This window comes from Talaromyces marneffei, chromosome 5, assembly GCF_009556855.1.
Source record: "Talaromyces marneffei chromosome 5, complete sequence".
NCBI classification, from domain to species: Eukaryota; Fungi; Ascomycota; class Eurotiomycetes; order Eurotiales; family Trichocomaceae; genus Talaromyces; species Talaromyces marneffei.
Genome location: NC_072352.1, coordinates 2,842,211 through 2,859,979, shown reverse-complemented (window position 1 = coordinate 2,859,979; position 17,769 = coordinate 2,842,211). Strand labels below are relative to the sequence as shown.

Genomic DNA, 17,769 nt, shown 5'->3' with positions numbered 1-17,769 from the left:
CCCCACTAAGAGGATCTCCTTTTTGGTAAAGTGGTAATTTTTGTCCGATAAAACTGACGCACGGACGATGGATAATAACCTTAAATATTATCTAGATAGGCTATAATTAAATATAGGATAGAAATTACAAGACACCATAGTAGCCACTTCTAGACAAAGATCACCCTCGACAGGCAAACTTGCTTCTAAAAATACACTTATAAGTCAATGGCACCCTAATCGAGTTCAAATATTTGCTCCTCAATCCCGGGCTCAAGAATTATAAACTACCGGCCCACTATGGTGCTAAAGAGCCTGTTTAATACCCGACTCAGCCTATAAAATAAGATAATATTATTAATATACTTTATCAGGCTTGGTCCATTCTATGGTCCTTATATCTGATTACGTACTCTACTATGTAGGAAGTGGAGACCCTTTCAGAGTTCATATTTACGTAGAGCCTTAACGTTAACTAGCTACTATGTAATATATAATCATTGTCGGGAGTAGCCTATTAAGTTAATAGAGCTGGCTGTGGGTTGGGTTTAACTAGAACCTAACCTTAGTAACCTAAACAACCTAGTCTTGGCATTAACCAGAACCCAACGGTCCCAACCTAAAACCTAACCAACCCAGTGCCAACTCTACCTATTAATAATAATAATAGGAAGGACCGGCATATCATTAATATGCTATAGTATATATTCTTAGGGCATATATAAGATATATTTATTCCTATTCCATCTCATTCTTAAAGGCTTTATAAATAATAATACACTTATTAATCAACATGAAGTTCTTACAGTTCTTACTCTCCCTCATTATCCTCAGTCTTTCTGCCCGGGCTCTTGCGAGCTCTTGCAATAATTACCACGTTACTAAGGCCCTAGGTGATCGTAGGGTTTTTGCGAATGTTACATGCAAAGTTATTGAGGCTCTACTACAATTCACTAATGATATTGAGAAACAGAGCTTCCAAGTCTTGCACAAGGACGTTGTTGCTATTTTGCAACGGATTGAGGATGGGATTAGGAGAATCGCACTGGAGTCTCAGCTTGACTCCAGGGATGTCTATAGCCTTGAAGCGGGTTTCAAGGCATTAGAGAAAGATATTGAGGAAGTTCTTAAGGCCCTTAAGGATAAGAAGACGGATATTGTTGGTAGTGGTGTTTGTGCTCAACTAGTAAAGGACCTTGAGGATCTAAAGGATGCTGGCAGACAAATCAGCATCCTAGTTCTTGGGAAGATGCCTGAAGAATTCTTCGACATTGGGAAAAAGGCCTCTAATAAAGCCCTACAGGAAATCCAGGACACCATTAATGACTTCTCAAAAGGTGCGTGCTAGCCGATTCCGCGCAACTGATCTGCGCATTTTTTTCTGACTGCGCTCAGAACCTTCCTGCCGCTCCACAAAAGTGACCTTCACTTTTTAATCTATCTCCACAAAAGTCAATTTTACTTTTTATCTAGTTATCTTGAAAAGTTATCTTTGTGATAGTTGGACGACAGGCTGGAGCACGGAGCCCTAGGCGGAGTACGACAATCGGTGCTCAATAAGGCGATTATTGAAGCGATCATTATACTGCCGGGCGGTGAGATTTTGGCGGGAGTTTCCATGATTACCAGGAATGTCACGGACCTGGATCCACCTTAGTTAAATAGTGGTGTGTCGACACTGTCGAGATACTTTAGTTAACTAAACAGTGTGTCGAGATAGTTACTGATTTATGTAAGCAATTCTTCTCGTCAGCCCTAAAGTTAATTTGTTCTAGAATCCTCCAGGATTCACACTGCCGTTCTTCGCCGCACTCTTCCATGCACTCATTGCCTTTGGTTACTCCTCGAACAATTAGACTGGCAGAGACGGTTGCCAACCTACCATACCCAAACCCGAGCCAATCACTCAGGAAGGTTAAGCCACTTTTCCGGAGTCCGTAAATCTTTGGTTGACCCCCTAGGATCACAAGCTCCGTAGCGAAGGAAGGCCTTCATGTATGGATCATTGACAAGATCAAGTTCATAAAACTTAGTCTTCCGAATCACTAAGCCTTGTGCGCAGTCCATATGAGCTTGCAAGATTCTGCAGCAATTGTCAGGCGTAAAAGAAAATACCATCACGGGAACGACGTTCTCATTCGGAAACGTGGCTTTGTGCAGTCGGGTAATTATGAGAGCCACAATTACTAGAAGTTCGACAACGAAGATACTATCGTCATCGCTATCAAACGCATGTGAGAGGTTGATCATGATATGCGGTTTATTTCTGGCAAGCCAAATTTGATCAGTTTGTGACCAATCGTCCAGTTTACTAATGGCACATGATGGCTCCCAGCCTCCAGGTCCTTGAGCATCAAATCCCGCGCTACTGAATATTCTGTCGCTTCTACCAGTTAGTAAACAAGTTACCAATAGCTTCTTGTAACTCAGATGGTCATACATAGGGTACCAAGTTGACATGTCCATTAGTTGAATGCTTTTTGTTTCTGTTTCATTCTTCCAATGTAGAGTTCGAAGGCCAACATCAAACAAGGAAGCCAGATTCATGGCAATACTGTGAGCAGATCGTGGGAATGGCCAAAGCCAGGAGGATTTCTCACGAGGATTATACCAAAATTCTATCGCCTTTTTCGTTGAGTACTCGCTTAGATCCGGTTCACAAGCATTGAGTGTCTCACAATCCAATGGGAAGAAGAATTGAGAGTAACCATCCTCTTCAGAAGAGATCTTCTCATTCAGGTCAAAGAACTGAAATTTGAGGCCCAGCTCTTGAAGCTTGTTGATGGAGATTTTCGGTTGCCCCTCAAAATTTTTCAACAGATACGGCCAAAGTCTTTCGAGTTCATCGATGAATTCGTCGGCGACTAGATCTATCTGTTCGAATTCGTCGTCTTTCTGGGCTTCGCTCTCCACTTGCTGAGGTGTTGTTGCGGCTTCCTGGGGTGGTGTAATTTTGTCGTCTTCTCGTATCAATTTGGTTTCAATTTTCTTGCCTTCTTGTGGCTTGATGCCAGCTTCATCGTCCTTTTGGGCTTCGCTCTCTACTTGCTGAGGTTCAGTTTCGACTTGTTAAGGTTTATTTTCATCTTTGTTGTCTTCATAAGGGAGTCCGACATTCTCGTCCTGTTTATCTTGGGTTTCTGCTTTCTCGCCTGACTCTGGCTGGCCGATCAAAGGATCTGAGAGATTTCTATCAATCCTGAAATGTTATGAGAGGCTCGTTCTCAGGTTTCGAAGCCGTTTCCCCGCATCTTTCCTTAGACGGCGGATGGTGCCAACCATGGTGTTGATGCGTAGATGGCCGTGCTTGAAGAGTTTGAAGAGCTGATGCTATCAAAAGACTATGACAGCTAGTGAAGTTCGATGGAATGAGAAACTTAAAAAGACATTATGAATGATGAAATGATGAAGGAGACAGTCCGAATGCACTAGGCTGCTTTTGGCAGTCGGTTTGGGTTCCAGGCTTCCAGCGGCAGAATATCAACGGACCTTTGAAAGTTGTCTCACAGTAAGAAAACCCTAATTGCTCAAGTAAATAATAAAATATCCTTGTAGTCGGCGTAATTTGAATGGATATGAGACTCACTTCGAAGCGTGGACTCTGCAAGAGTCGGAGGTTGTAGCCGTACCGTAACTACTTAACCTATATATGTATCGTATTAGGTAACTATCCCCATGGTAAGGGTTATTAAAGAGGTCACCGAGAGCTGCCCTAAGTTACCGTATCTCGCCAATAAGAGGCTCCATGGTCGTCCTATTTGGGTGATTTTCCCAGTCTGCTCTGAGAAAGCTTCATAGCTGAAATTTTTTTGCCGATTCGTTTGTCTTCCTGATAAGCGCTTTATTTGCTGTGGCTTCAGCCGGGCAATGTGTTTGTATGGGGATATTGCTATATTGGGAAATCAAACGGAGTGATATTGGGACGCCACTCTCGCTACACATAAGTTCTTTATTGCAAATATTTTACTGTTACACAAGAATATCTGGTTTAAAATTGAACCTGGTCATAGTGAACAGAAGGCCGCTCTATATTTGTATCCATCATATCTGAAATTGAGTGGATGTGGTAATGAGGGATTCTCCTTACCAGAATGTATTGGGTAGATTGACATGTTATGGTGCATTTCATTTTTATGTACAAATCAAATCTTCAGGTGCGATATTTGGAAATGAGTAGGCCGTTAGTTCACTATAGTTAGGTTTTACTGTATTCGATACTGGGTTCACGTAGTTCCAAGTCTCCGGTTTATTCCTCCTCCATCCTTCAACTTCACTTCCTACCTATCCCTCCTTTGCATGCTCCTACTCAACCTACGTCCTTCTTTGCTTCTCTACAACAATGGGGAAACGAACATTGCACGGCAAGTCCGAGATCGATATTGAAGGATTCCACATCCCAAGAAGTGTAGGAGAGCTGGAAGCACTCATCACCAAATCCAAAGTTGCTTCCATTCATGACTTGGACGAGGGCTACCTGGGTTCAGGTAGCAAAATCACCTAAAAACAATTCGTCGGGTTAAGGATTTTATGCTCTAAGCCAGCCAGATACGCGAAGATAATAGGATCTCTAGGCGAATACGGCCTTAGCCAGGTGTGGGCTCAGGCCATCAAGATAGTCAAAAACGACTCGCAACTCAAGGCATATCTGGGCCTCATCTCGAGTGGAGTACCAGTCACAAAAGTTGCCTTCGGGCAGAACGTCTATCCGGGCTTTTTCGCCGCAGTGAAGTACGCCCAAGATCAGATCAAGGACGTGCGAGATAGGCTTTCTACAACAGGCCGCGAGACTCGGAGCATATCACGCATGTCGACTAGAAAACCTCTCATTACATTCTCGAATCCCTTCGAACAAGAAGTAGAGTCACATAGAGTGGACATGGAATACGAAAATAACGAGATGACTGAGGCAAGGGCTAAAAAGACGCCAAACACTGCATTGGTTTTACTGTTATAAAGAATCTTGTGTTTCGCTGGGGATGATGTCGAGTTCAACCTGAAGTTCCCTTTCGGGGACTTTAATGCCTGGACAGACCGGCGCCATGAGGTGCAAATCTAACAAGAATACGTTAGCCATTATTAAAGCTAAGCGTCGCCAAATATCAGCCAGTTCCATTCCTGAAGAGATCTTAATGCAAGAAGGTGCCGAAATGGCGGGCTGGTTTTTAGCCCATAGCCATCGCTTTGGAGCCTTGAATGGCTAGTAGGTGCACTCTATTTGCAAATATTTCATTGTGGATTCTAACTTGAGACTTGATTTAGTCGGCTTTTGATCTCACAATCCTTCGATCAAGCTTTCGTCTCCTTTGCAGGCTGCCATGACGATTACTTGCGCTACCTGGAAGAAGGGGAAATTACGCCAAACTCATTTCTTGAAATGCAAAAATTTGCCAGATTCTAACAACGATTGTGGGAAGTATACATGGTTAAGGTTACTGGGTTCAAGAGTTATTTGATTACCTAGATAATAAAAATAATGAATTTAAGATCATGGGCTTTTTGATACCTGGGAAGCCAAGTCGTGGTGCTAGACAGATGCCATACGTAAAACTACTTCATAGATTGGTCTCTCCTGAGGGAGGCAAGGACGAACCCTTTTCCTAAATAGGAAAATAGGGCTAGCTGCCTCTTCGAGTTCACCTCGCGACCACAGAACAGATAACTACCAAGCTGCAAATTACTTAATATTAAGCAAAACTGTCCACAATCCTTGGTAAACCAGTCATGTGTCCATTAACTAGACATATTCCAGGGACAGATCCTGAATTTTATTATCCAACGCCAAATTTCGTGGTAAGACACGCATTTCTCCGAGTATCCCTTGACCCTTCGCCACAGATCGAGATCTGAGGGGCTTTATTAATGCCAAACAGCCAACCACATGTATCAACGGAGTAAAAATCTAGGCATAGTCGTATTCACCCAAAGCCCGCCTGGGCAATATACAAGTCACTCCTTGGCGACACCTATCCTTTGATGATATGGCTATTCGCCCGAGTCATATGCACTGCACGGCGAGCTACTAGGTCCTAAGTCTAGGAGTAGTATTATAGTGCGTTCGGTTCAGTGTCGTGATAACCTGGCGTTTCCAAGCGAAGGGTTGACAGGTCGCTGCGAAGCTGAGCCTTGAAAGTAGATAAAAAGAAAATATTTGAGCACTCGTTACTGCTGAGTCTATCGTCTTACCTGGGCTTCCAAGACTCATTACCAAGTAGTCCATCTTGTCTGACCACAAATTAGCTAATTAGTACCACCAATGCACCATGCGGTGAGAGGATGGTAGGGGGAGCAGCCCGAAGGCATCACTTGGCGAGAACATGAGAAAAGAATTGTCAAGGAAAGAAAAATTTTTTCGAGACGAATCAGGCTTGGCTTTTATTCGATTTTGATCACGGTTGATGCTTGGTGCTTGAGAGTTGACTATCATCTGATGATATTACCTGTCAGGTCCTTCAATCAATCTGAGATAGCTTTCTACTCATAGTAGTAGATACCGACCGAGGTAGTGTGAGCTACATGCCCACATGATCGACGTTTCGTGTAGTGGAACAGAGCCATGAGGAATTTGTTATCAAATTCCAGTCACGCATCTCGCAACTTTCTAAACGATCTGCAAACCAATCGCAAGATTCTCTTACCTGAGAGATTGTTAAGCAGTTTTTCTTTTTTTTTCTTCCTCTGTTGGATGCATCATCCTTGAGGTGTTCCAAATCCAGTGAGTGGTACGCCGAGACATTGGCACGGCTGGGCAGTACCGGTATCCATGGAGTTCTTGCACAAACATCAGAGAGAGCGAGAGCCCTGGTAGGAAGCAGGGCTCCTTTACGTCATGAGTTACATGCGAACGCTACAGAGCACTTTGAATCCTTCTGGATCGACGATAGGCACCAGGCACGTACCTGCATGCATCAAATCCTGCAAAATATTATTTCGGGGTGGGTGGAATTAAATATTAATAAATGGATTGTTATCTCCCCGGAGTGGCCGACCAGAATGCGCATACAATGGCCAAAAATACGATACGAGTCGATACGCGATGGCGGCAGTCCCGGGAGATGCCAAGCGTCGGCATGGATGGCGGATCGCCGAATAATAGCCAATCAGGCGGGAACATGGCGGGAATAGATTACCGCTATGAAACGGTTGACGCCAAGAACCAGACCTGGCGGATAATACATTACATACTTCCATATCGATCGCAAGCTTCTATAGAGTCTAGACGGGTTCTACTCATCTATGTCTGCAAGATATACGACGGTGGAGTTTGCGCGTCTGCATATATAATCACTCAACCTTCATTTGCCTGAAAAACAGTCCCTCTACGAAATCATAGATGGCAAAGGCGCAGCACGCCAAGATTACGCTGGCCATGCCAAGAAGCTCGGCATTTCCTTAGTCTTCGTTCCCAAGTCGCTTGGCTGCTTGGCGTTTCCCTCTGTCTCCTCCCAGTCTCTTCACCAGTCGACCAGTGTCCAGCAATCATCATGACTTTATCATCGTCACTCTCGTCCTCGCGAGGCCGCCGAGAAATCGAAATGTCAAACTCCGCCGCCCATGTTCTCTTGGCGACAAGACTTCGTGTTGATTAACATTTCCGCTCTTTTTTCGTTTCTTCTTATCGACTTGATTCCGCCCACTTTCCTCTCTGCCCTGCGGAAGTTGGAACAGTATTATTATGTCTGTGCTGTGCCACTTGCTGTCCAAGGCTCGACGAGTATAACTAGAAGGCTATCTGCCTGTGTTTTTTACTCCTTTGTTTCCCTTCCCTCTCGCTGATCCTGTTGTTTCTGTCCCACATTGTATGTAGCACCTACGTACATCCCCGGAGAGAAACACAACCCTGCATTCCACACGCTGGTCGACAATGTTCTGAGATCGTCGGGAAATCCAACAACCAACAACATTGATTGATTGTCTCTGCGTGGAAGGATGCGTTCATCTCCTTCTATGCCTACGTCTGTGTCTATGTCACAAGAACATGAAGGCTTGGGTCTAACTCCAGCCTCGATTACTATCGTGGACGACACGAGAACAACAACAACAACCACAGAAGACTATTACAACTACACCCACGTCGCAAAACAGCCGCATTACTTTCCGCATTACTCTACTGATCCAGCCACCATCAACTATTATTATCCCTCCTCGCCGGAGACACGTATATCCATGTCCGGCTCATCATCAGGCTCGTACTCTATACCGCCACAGCGCACGGGCAATTGGGACTCGGCCGTCGCAATGTCGCCGTCATCTCCTATATCGCTGTCACCGGCTGTTGCTTTGAATACACATGCAGAAGCATCTCGAGCAGAGGCCGGATTTATCACTGATAATTACAAGAATTCGCTCAATCACTCAGGGCTTAGTTGGTCTGCGGAGGGCTCGCTGTCTGATGGCGGCCATGGACATGGACGAAACTCTTCGCGCAGCGTCGGTGGTGTTCCCGAAGGACCGAGTACCGTGACGGTTTATACAACGACGGCAGATGATAAAGAGGCCGAACGGAACCAGGAACCCAATGCCGTTTTAGTTTTGGTAAGTCCACTTACTCCCATGAACAACATGCGCGCATGCTAACCATCGAATAGCTCCTCCTCTCCGCACCAATCCCATTCTTCTCCATCTGCACCTCCATCTACGCCCTCCTCGCTGTCTTTCTCGTCATATTCACATCTCCGCTTCGCCTCTGTCCACCAACCGCCTTCTTCCGCTCAACCTTCTCAACCCAACTCTGCAAACTCCTCGCTCCAGCACTATGCAAACACGACCGACTCGCTCAATCCAGTACCAGCCACTACAACCATCACCGCCTACCCACCATAACAAATCCGACAGACACCTTCTCAGCACCAGGACTAATCCTCGTCCTAACTCTGGCTCCATTCCTATGCTTTGGATTGCTATTGGCGGTCTGGATCGCAGCATTCTTCTGGATATTTGCCATGATCCTCGGGAACCCAGACGGAACGGAGCGGAAAGATGACGGCCGAGCGGCTGTTCTAGGCGTTAATCGGTGGTGGCAGACGTGGTTGACAAAGGGGAGGAAGGCTCGATAACCTTCTTCTTTTCTTGCTTATATGGAGGCATTTCTTCTTATCATGAGAGTCATTTACACAGCTAGCATTTTCAGGCGTTTTTCATTTCATTTCATTGCATCGGCAGGCATATCATTTTTGTTACTCCCCATCCAACGATGGGGACAGGGAATGCACATACATAACACTACTATATGGGAGGCAATCATGAATTTATCTGATGCTGAGAAAAGGGAACGAACATAAATACGGATATGTACATTTAGGAAATTGAAATTCGAGATACCAATCAATTTGATTTTACAACCGTCATTGACTCAAAGCATAGTGAGAAATGAAACAATAGCAGTTTATGAACAGGAATATTCAACAAGATCATATAGTACATACTAAGTAAGTAGTGGATGAATAAATTGCCATATCACTAGAATAGGGTATTAACACCAGACCAACCAAATGAAAAACAACACAATACAATCTTTTCCTCTCCACTCTCTCACTTCTTTTCGGAATATCATCTCGTCATATCAATTTTATCTAATTTTGTTCCTTCCTTTTTCTTTCTCGCGCTACTATATACTTGCGTGCGGATGAATGATCACTCAACGCCGGCCCCCGTGCCCCCTAGACCTAGCTACAAACCCTCCCCTTCCTCCCCTTCCTCCCCTTCCTCCCCTCCCAGCTCCACTACCACTTATTCTTCGCTTCTCAATTCTGCCTTTCGTCTTGTTCGCTGCTGTAGATGCGCCGTAGGTCTTGGGCACGCCTAGGCCTCTTCTTCCAGCTGCGATTCCGCCGGCTTTTGATTTCAGGTCGTTGTTGTTGTTGTCGTCTTCGTCGTCGTCAATGTCCATGCCATCGTTGTCCTTCTTGCCAAACTTTAGGCGACCCTTTTGTCCCCTTCGGACTGCGTTGGGCCCTCTGACTGCGTCGAGGTAGGCGTTTATACCGCTTGCGCCGGTATGTTCTGCTCCTCCTGCACCGCTGGTCATTTCGTAATCTTGCTCGTGGTCGGCGCCCTCGCGGAGGATCAGTTTACCGTCAACATCGACCTTTGCACCGTGTCGTTTGCGGTTCTTGCCAACTCCGTTATCCAAGAAGCGCAAGGAAGGTTTGGTGGTTGATATCGAAGCCAGCGCGTCGGGAGCCAAAAGATCGAGAGGATTCGATTCGGGGGAGAGTTCGCGGATGTATTGTTCTCCCTTTGTGAGGCCGCCTCGTTTACCGCCCTTCTTTGGTTGAGCTTCGACTTCGCTGTCTGAGTCCTCGTCGGAAGAGACATCGGAGCCGTAGACGGCTCTGTCAAATTCGTTCGAGAAGCCACCTGCTTTGCCGGTTGCCTCGTCATCCTCATCGTTTTCGGCACCTTCCTTCTTCTTTCTCTTCTTACGTTCGCGCTCCTTGCGGATGTTCACGACCAATTTGCGGTCTGCTTCACCGACCAATCCCTCAATGAGGGGGGCACCGAATCTGCGGACGAGACGATCGAGGATACCCTTGACTTTGGTGCGAAGACGTCCCTTGTGCTCTTTACTCCAGACCATGAGGTTTGGCACGAGGGAGTTGAGGCGGGGTCGGAGCATATCTTCCGGCAGACAGACAACAGCAACTTTGGCGAATCCAAGGACAGATCGCACGATTTCGCGGTTGTTGCTAGTCAGGAACAATTCGACTGTTTCGACGAGATTGGATAATGTTTCAGAGGTCAATTCGGTGCGATATTCGAAGAATAGACGAGACAAGGCTGTAACTGATGCGGCGACCATGTGTGGCGATGTACCCGCCAAACCAGCAGAGACCATTGTGAAGAATTCCTCGAGATTGGCTGCTGCATCGGGCGTGTCGTTTGGCATGTGCGGGACTAGAGAGTTGCGGATCACTGTGCCCGCGGGGTTGCGCGCGGTATCCGTGATGCGTTTGGCGAGGTGAATCAAGAGATCAAAGGCTGCTGTACGAGCTTTGTCGTTTGATTCTTTGCATCCAAGGATAACTTCGGGTAATATCGACGGAATGAAGTGCAGGTCTGAGGTTGGTAGATATGTGACGAGTTCGTGAATTGCGAGCAGTCTGTCGCGACGGGCAGGTGAGGGTGTTTTGTCAGCTGTTGACAATAGCAAAGTTTGTAGTTCATCGCTGCGCTCAATCAATGCACTCCGTCCAGTTTCCGTGGTTGCGAGACGAGGAATGAGTTTGTATGCCTTTTTGATAAGTTGGGGATCGGATGCATCTCTGTTCAGCACTACCGCCGCAATGCGGAAGAGGTTTGCGAAACTCGTTCGGGGTAAGTAGATGGACATGGCGATAAGTAGATCAATGAGTGTGTGTGATGTCGGCGGCATCTTGTTGTTGTCTGTGCCTTTTTGCAGATTGCCCTGTTTGGCAGCCTGTTCTTCTGATGGGAGTTCAGATTCGAGCAGGCCGGTCACACGGATGAATGTTTCCTCGAGTTCCTATATCACGTTAGTATGAATTCAAAAAAAGAAGTTTCAATTGACCCAGGATATACCTTTTCAGGAGTAATGCTCAAATACGCATTGACACACTGCAAAATAAATCCACGATAATGAGGCAAAGTCTGGCTGTACACATTAAATAGAACAGCCAGCAGGTTGCTCGCAAAACCTGACAAATGGGCGAGGTTCTTCTTTGCAGTTGCTTTTGTGATTCGTCGTTGTAGAACAAGATTCTCACCATCGGCACCGGTATCCACCTCGACGATAGCTTGGTTGGATTCAACAAGATTCTGCAGCGCGCGACAGATATCGACTCGCAATTCGGTTTGTTTGTAAAGCACATTCGACAATAGTTCGGCGAATCCCTGATCAAATCCCGTTTCCAAATCAAGCGGCAACTCGCAGTATCCCGGCAAAATGGACCAAATTTGTTGAATGATGGTTTCGAAGATCTTGACTTCAACAGTCTTTTCTGCCTGTCCAAACTCTAGGACTCGTTGATACAAAGCTTCACTCAAAGGAACCATCTCCGAACGGAAATGTGCCAAATGCGTATTAGAAGCATTGTCGCGAAGGATAGGCAAAAGCCAAACACGACCGGGCTGGCCAGCTTTCTGTTCGATTATGTTAAGAGGCAAGATGCGAAGGATTTCGGCCGGTCCCATTGCATAGACCGCGCGACCGAGGACTTCATCGGCTTCTTTCTTGCCCTGGAAGGAATCGTTGCTACGCAATTCGCCAATTGTGCGAACAATATTGACAAGGTAAGGAGTCGATCGCCATTTGAAAGCCTCAAACATCGCTGCGCACACGTTGAAGACTTCGACCCAAGCGGCCTGGTACTTGACCGACAAAAGCTCCGAAGCAAATTTAGCCAACTTTTCCAAAGTCTTTTCATCGTAAATAGACGGCTCGAGGATCACATTATCCGGAACGCAATTAGCGAGGAAAGAAATGAGACATTCCGAAGCAGAAATGCGAATATTCTTTGAAGGCGACGACAAGAAAGAAGCAATCAATTCAAAAAGACCGGGCAGCTTCTCAAACGTGTCTTCTGGGTTGATTTGAGCCGAAACGTCATATCCACGCGACAAGACTGCGATCCAGGGTGGGAGAAGTTGAGAGTCGTTTTGCGCCGGTCTCAATTCTTGAATAGCCTCCAATAAGCGGGGCAGTTTCGAGGACGAAAATTCATCGGCCATGCCTTCAAAAATCACTTCGAATACTTCAAATGCGCCCATGGTGATGTATTCGTTGCTTGATCGGGACACGTTCATGAGCAATTCGCACAGCGGTTCGATTTTCTTGCTGGGCCATCCTCCCGATGCAGCGGCAACGGTCTTGACAAGATGCAAAGCATGAATAATAGCCGGTTCATGGTGACTGCTATCCTTGTCCTGTTTGCTATGTTTATTCTTTTTGATCTTTCCCGCTGCAGCTACACTCTCCACCAATGTCTGCAAAGCGGTTTCTGCACACATATCTGCCGCTGGGTGGTCGAGCGACGGACTCGGAGGCGGGGTCTTGAGGACCTTGACCAAAGCATCTTGCGCTCGCTTGCGGACTTTGGGACGATGGTCGACGGCCAAATTCAACAGACCAGCTGTGGCGCGGCGTGGACCAATTTGTGTTTGCGGTAGGGCCCAGGAATTGGCATCTTGGGCAACGAGGAGGGTCTCTAGAATACCGATTGAGGGGCGGAGGAGAGGAGCTTCGACGTCGGCGAGTGTCAATGCGGGCACGAGACTGGATAGAATTTGGGCGAATTTTGATCGCAGTAATGGAGCGGGGACTTCTTCGGCGGTGATATCAAGCAGGTAAACCACAGAGGTGGCTAGATCTTTGTTCACGATGCCATGGGTGGTGTTGAGGGCCTGGCTCAGTAGAGCGAGGAGAGCTGCAAAGTATGCTGTTGCGGAGAAATCGGCTTTTTGGTCGCGCAGGGTATCTTCGACGGCATTCAGAACGACTGCTGTCTTTATTCCAGAGTTTTATTAGTTTTCATTGCAATACAAGTAGCTGTCGAACAGCAGAGGGGTTTCTCACATGATGCTGGTTCTGAAGCTTGGGCGACTTGATTTTCTCGAATTTCTCAGCGAGCGTCGCCATGGTTGCGGATAATATTAACAGCCCGACAAGAAAAGAAATGCCGCAGAGGGCAGACAGAGCAGTGAAGAAAACTCCTTGTCAATATTGTCTACTGCACAGGTCAGATCAAATGGCGGAGTCCTGTAGGTACTTAATTTTTATTTTTTGAATGCGGAGCCCGATAATAATTTTCACCGCTATCGATACACAAGTCTTGGCACTACGATAATCACCACCACCACCACCACCACCACCATCATCATCATCACTTTTTACAAAAACAAATAACGAACTGGATATAATCATGTCATTTGCCTGAAATATTTCATATCATAGTATGTGTACCTTGTGCACACAGTGTATAGGACCAGTCGCCTGTGGAGACAGTAGAACCTCAAAACATCGAATCAGCACACATGAATGCTGGCACTTAAGCTACTCGAACGCCATATCCATGTAGCATTAGCAACGCGGCCAAACCAACCGGTGAGCTTGTCTTCCGGCCTCTCTTCGGAGGTAGCGACGTGACGTCTCCGGATCCTCTAGAGTATATCTCAAATATCATGTATCATTTCACGACCTCAAAAAAGCACCTCTCCACTGTGCTCCGGCTCAAAGCCATGCGTTTGTAGTTTTCCAACGCTCTTTTTATCTTTCTTTTTGCGCTCTTCCTCTTCTTTGGCTTTGAGTTCTCGTACCTCCTTCATGGAGGTTTGGGTTAGGGTTTCGGGGAGGTCATCTTCTTTGTCGAGGTCCTAAGCAATCCATTAGCATTTGCGCACATAGCCAAAATGAAGTAAGTAGACTTACAATCTCGCCTAGTAATAAAACATTCTCACCCCGGACCAGATACAGGCCAACGTGCTCTTCGGCATAAAGGTTTCCGGCATATATTCTCTCAACGGTATCCTGCAAGACAAGGTTTGCTATTCCAAGATTTGTCAGAAGAAAAATGTACATACGCCGCTGGGCGAGAGTTTGAAGAGCATACCGAATTGATCCCAACTTCGTAAAACACCGATTAATTTCCGACCGTCACGAAGAACAAGGACGAGTTTTTCTAAACAACAAAAAATATCAATCAGCGCATTGTTCGTATTAATTTCTTAATTTTTCAAACAAGATGGATCTTACTATCGGTCAAGTCAAGTAATTGTGCGGCCGTCGTGAACATCTGCGGGGGTAATTGCGGAGGTCCTTGAGGGACTGGCGGAGGACCAGCTTGTTGGTTTTGACCCTGCTGTCGCGGGCTACCGCTGTTTTCTCGTATGGGTAATCTTTCCATTCTTTTTGTGTGTGAAGACTCTTGCTCGGAATGTAGAACTGTAGCTGGTGTGGTTTCGTATCGTATCGATGAGAGGGGCGGGCAAAGGTTGCGGTGATCGAAGGGGAGAGGGAATGTCACGTCACGACTTCAAAGATAGGTCTGGCTTTTCGCATACTGGGAAAGGAACGTGACTGAGAGAATGGAGGTGAATTGTCTATATGCGCAATTCAAAAGATGTGGTTAATGGGTTGTTCTGGTCTGATATTCTTATTCTTGAACTTCAAAGCTCTGACCGGGTCAGTCCCGCAAATGGAAAAGCGGGTGTGTTTGTCCTGTTTGTCTCCCTATATCAATATTAGTACTAACTAGACTCACTTACATTCCTCATCTTCACTCATCACCAAACCAAGACTCAATGCTATTGATATTGAATATAAAGTACATGATATTGTCAGTCTGTATATACTGCATCTATTACTAACAAAATTCGAAGTCCCCAGGGTATCACAAGACATGCAAAAGCCAACAAAGGGGCAAAAGCGATAAAGTCCCTTCAAACGGTAAAGAGTAGATAACAAGAGGAAAGGAGAACTTTTGTCGACTTTTTGCTCGAATATATTTGGGAACATTGAATCCTTCTTGCCCAGCTAGCTGAATCAAAGTGGTTTCTGGAGCGACAATATCAAGGACTGACAAAACACTCAAATCAAACCTGTACACAGCGACTATACAACACTAACCCCACGTCTCTGCTCTCTTAATCTCTTCTCCCTCCGTGGACTATATGTCGAACAATACGGCTCGTCCGACGAACCAATACTGGCCCTAACCGGATCCTGCGATGGGTGATACGCAGGACTATCCGGCGACGGACATAGTTGAATCGCCTTTAACTGGTCCTCGGTAATGATTTTAGAATTATACATGTATTTCATTAGCTCGAAATTGGGGCGACTGGCTGCGAGTGTGTGGCCCTTTTCGAAGTGGTCATGCGCGACGTGGGTGAGCATTGCGTCCCATGTTTGGTGGGCGTTGTTGTTGTTGTTGTTGTTGTTGTTGTTGATGTTTGTGTTGGAATTGTTAGGATGTCTGAATTCAAGAGGGCACCATTGACATGGTGCTGTGGGTGGGAGTCGGGTACCCCTGAAATGGCTGAGGACATGAGTTTTCCAGGTCTCGATGTTGTCTGATTGGTTATCACAGGGAAGGATGTAGAATAAACAACGATATACAGCCTGGCTTGCGGATGGTGCGGACGCAAGTCGTGCAGGTGGTGAAGCGACGAGGTTACCGGTGCTCCCCGTTTCGAGAATATTGATGACGTTGACTCTGGGCTTCATCTCTGTCGACGACGCCTGAGAAGCGGCTGATGAGTTGCCCGATATGGAGGATTGAGATCCTCCTGCCGACAGGCTCGGAACTGGCATGGCTAATGTCATGCTTTCTGGTGATGATGATAGTGATGCCGTTATACTGAAGTTATTGTCGTGTACAATCACTGGGATGAAAGTACGTCTCTGGGTGCGGCGACTCATTCGTAATAGTACTGAAGATATATTTGGTTTAATGCTCAAGCGTTTGCGCAGCCTAGACCATTATCAGCATGATCATCATAGTAAGTATGTCATGAATAAAGGGTATGTAACAACATACAGGCCTGCCATCAATCAAATGGCACCGCAAAGCATATTCGCCGGGGTAAGTATAGGGCGTATATGCAAGTAGTAAGTCTCCGAAAAGAAGAATTTTTCGAATTCCGAGTATCATTCAATGTTCACCGAGATGTGTTATGTCCCTAGGTATCGTATCCACCGTGGAACAAACAACTGCTGCACTGAATGCACTGCACCCTTTCAGGCGAGTGACCGGACGTTACTCATGACCGCTGGTAACGTAACGAACAATCGTGGGAAACACCTGAATGAAAAAGGATTTTCGGTTCGGGGTGCGTTTTGAAATCTTGAAATTTTTCGGATGGAGGGGTGAGGTGATAGTAGAAAGACCGAGCGAGTGGAGAAACAGGCCGGGGTGCTCTCCAAGGATAGATAATAGAGCAGCAATCCGACGGGTAGATTGCGATGTTTTTTTTATACGTATATAGAATTCCCGCGTATACGAGAAGTGGCATGTTCTAGAAAGGATTTAAATGAAAGAGGGAAAGAAAAAGATCTGAGATGGTTGTTATTGACTACCTGTCCACTAACTAGTTAACTGCTGAGTACGTACGTACATACTACCATATCTCCGGCTCGGGCAGCCACGAATGTCGAAGCAGCAACCAGCACAAGAGATTGTCTCCTACGTGGGCCACGTTGATCGCGACTGCAGAGTGCAGACAGCCTACCTAGGGATTATGTATGTTGTATGTAAGTATGTCTTTTGGATTGCATGACAACTCCGAACAACCCGCGCAGGATTTTTCTGTCTCTGCCCAGCCAGACCACACCGGATAGCGGGGTCGTTGACTCGTTGCAGCCCAGAATGGAGTGCGAGAAAAATAAGAAACGCCAATCGAAGTTGAGGTTATGCACGCTTGATACTCGTTCTGGCCAAGTAGTTTGCTAATGAGGTGGTTTCGATGGATTGGAATCGAACGGCTTGTCCCGCTGCGTCCTGCACGAAATAATGTCAATTTGTTTTCATGTAGTTGATACGTGGATGTGTGCTGGTTGGATGTATGTGGCTGGATTTGGTTTGATGAGCTGTTTCATTTCACGATGAACAAAATTGGGGAGGGCCATAGGGAGAGAGTAGGATTGCACTAAGCATAACCCTAAACCCTAATTCGGATAGCTCTAAGAATGGCCAATCCTAGTTATTTGCTGTTCGATAACACCAAAAACATAATGTCTTTCTTGAGTTTGAAGCGTTAAAGCTCTTTGAAGTATTGGAACCCCAGTAGAGAGTCAGTCTTGCACGTTGTTGTGCAGGTATCGACAGGTATCTACAA

At 46.1% G+C, this 17,769-nt stretch overlaps 7 protein-coding genes across 7 annotated transcripts; 3 read left to right on the top strand and 4 right to left on the bottom strand.

The window, feature by feature from the left end:
• Positions 1–772: 772 nt before the first annotated feature.
• EYB26_007356 (uncharacterized protein) lies at positions 773–1,415 on the top strand (the record flags this gene model as incomplete). The annotated part of the gene is made up of 2 exons (XM_054266628.1): positions 773–1,316; positions 1,375–1,415. 2 exons carry the CDS (start codon positions 773–775, stop codon positions 1,413–1,415), a joined length of 585 nt encoding a protein of 194 aa, XP_054122603.1.
• A 466-nt stretch (positions 1,416–1,881) lies between these two features.
• On the bottom strand, positions 1,882–3,261 carry EYB26_007355 (uncharacterized protein; the record flags this gene model as incomplete). The annotated part of the gene is made up of 3 exons (XM_054266627.1): positions 1,882–2,356; positions 2,420–3,027; positions 3,259–3,261. 3 exons carry the CDS (start codon positions 3,259–3,261, stop codon positions 1,882–1,884), a joined length of 1,086 nt encoding a protein of 361 aa, XP_054122602.1.
• A 1,057-nt stretch (positions 3,262–4,318) lies between these two features.
• On the top strand, positions 4,319–4,933 carry EYB26_007354 (uncharacterized protein; the record flags this gene model as incomplete). Its single annotated transcript, XM_054266626.1, has 2 exons — positions 4,319–4,463; positions 4,542–4,933. 2 exons carry the CDS (start codon positions 4,319–4,321, stop codon positions 4,931–4,933), a joined length of 537 nt encoding a protein of 178 aa, XP_054122601.1.
• Positions 4,934–7,905: 2,972 nt separating this feature from the next.
• EYB26_007353 (uncharacterized protein) lies at positions 7,906–9,032 on the top strand (the record flags this gene model as incomplete). Its single annotated transcript, XM_054266625.1, has 2 exons — positions 7,906–8,511; positions 8,565–9,032. The coding sequence occupies 2 exons, from the start codon at positions 7,906–7,908 to the stop codon at positions 9,030–9,032; spliced, it is 1,074 nt and encodes a 357-aa protein (XP_054122600.1).
• A 581-nt stretch (positions 9,033–9,613) lies between these two features.
• EYB26_007352 (uncharacterized protein) lies at positions 9,614–13,573 on the bottom strand (the record flags this gene model as incomplete). Its single annotated transcript, XM_054266624.1, has 3 exons — positions 9,614–11,461; positions 11,518–13,440; positions 13,511–13,573. 3 exons carry the CDS (start codon positions 13,571–13,573, stop codon positions 9,614–9,616), a joined length of 3,834 nt encoding a protein of 1,277 aa, XP_054122599.1.
• A 560-nt stretch (positions 13,574–14,133) lies between these two features.
• EYB26_007351 (uncharacterized protein) lies at positions 14,134–14,837 on the bottom strand (the record flags this gene model as incomplete). The annotated part of the gene is made up of 4 exons (XM_054266623.1): positions 14,134–14,307; positions 14,363–14,478; positions 14,544–14,612; positions 14,687–14,837. The coding sequence occupies 4 exons, from the start codon at positions 14,835–14,837 to the stop codon at positions 14,134–14,136; spliced, it is 510 nt and encodes a 169-aa protein (XP_054122598.1).
• A 707-nt stretch (positions 14,838–15,544) lies between these two features.
• EYB26_007350 (uncharacterized protein) lies at positions 15,545–16,483 on the bottom strand (the record flags this gene model as incomplete). Its single annotated transcript, XM_054266622.1, has 2 exons — positions 15,545–16,406; positions 16,473–16,483. 2 exons carry the CDS (start codon positions 16,481–16,483, stop codon positions 15,545–15,547), a joined length of 873 nt encoding a protein of 290 aa, XP_054122597.1.
• Positions 16,484–17,769: the final 1,286 nt, after the last annotated feature.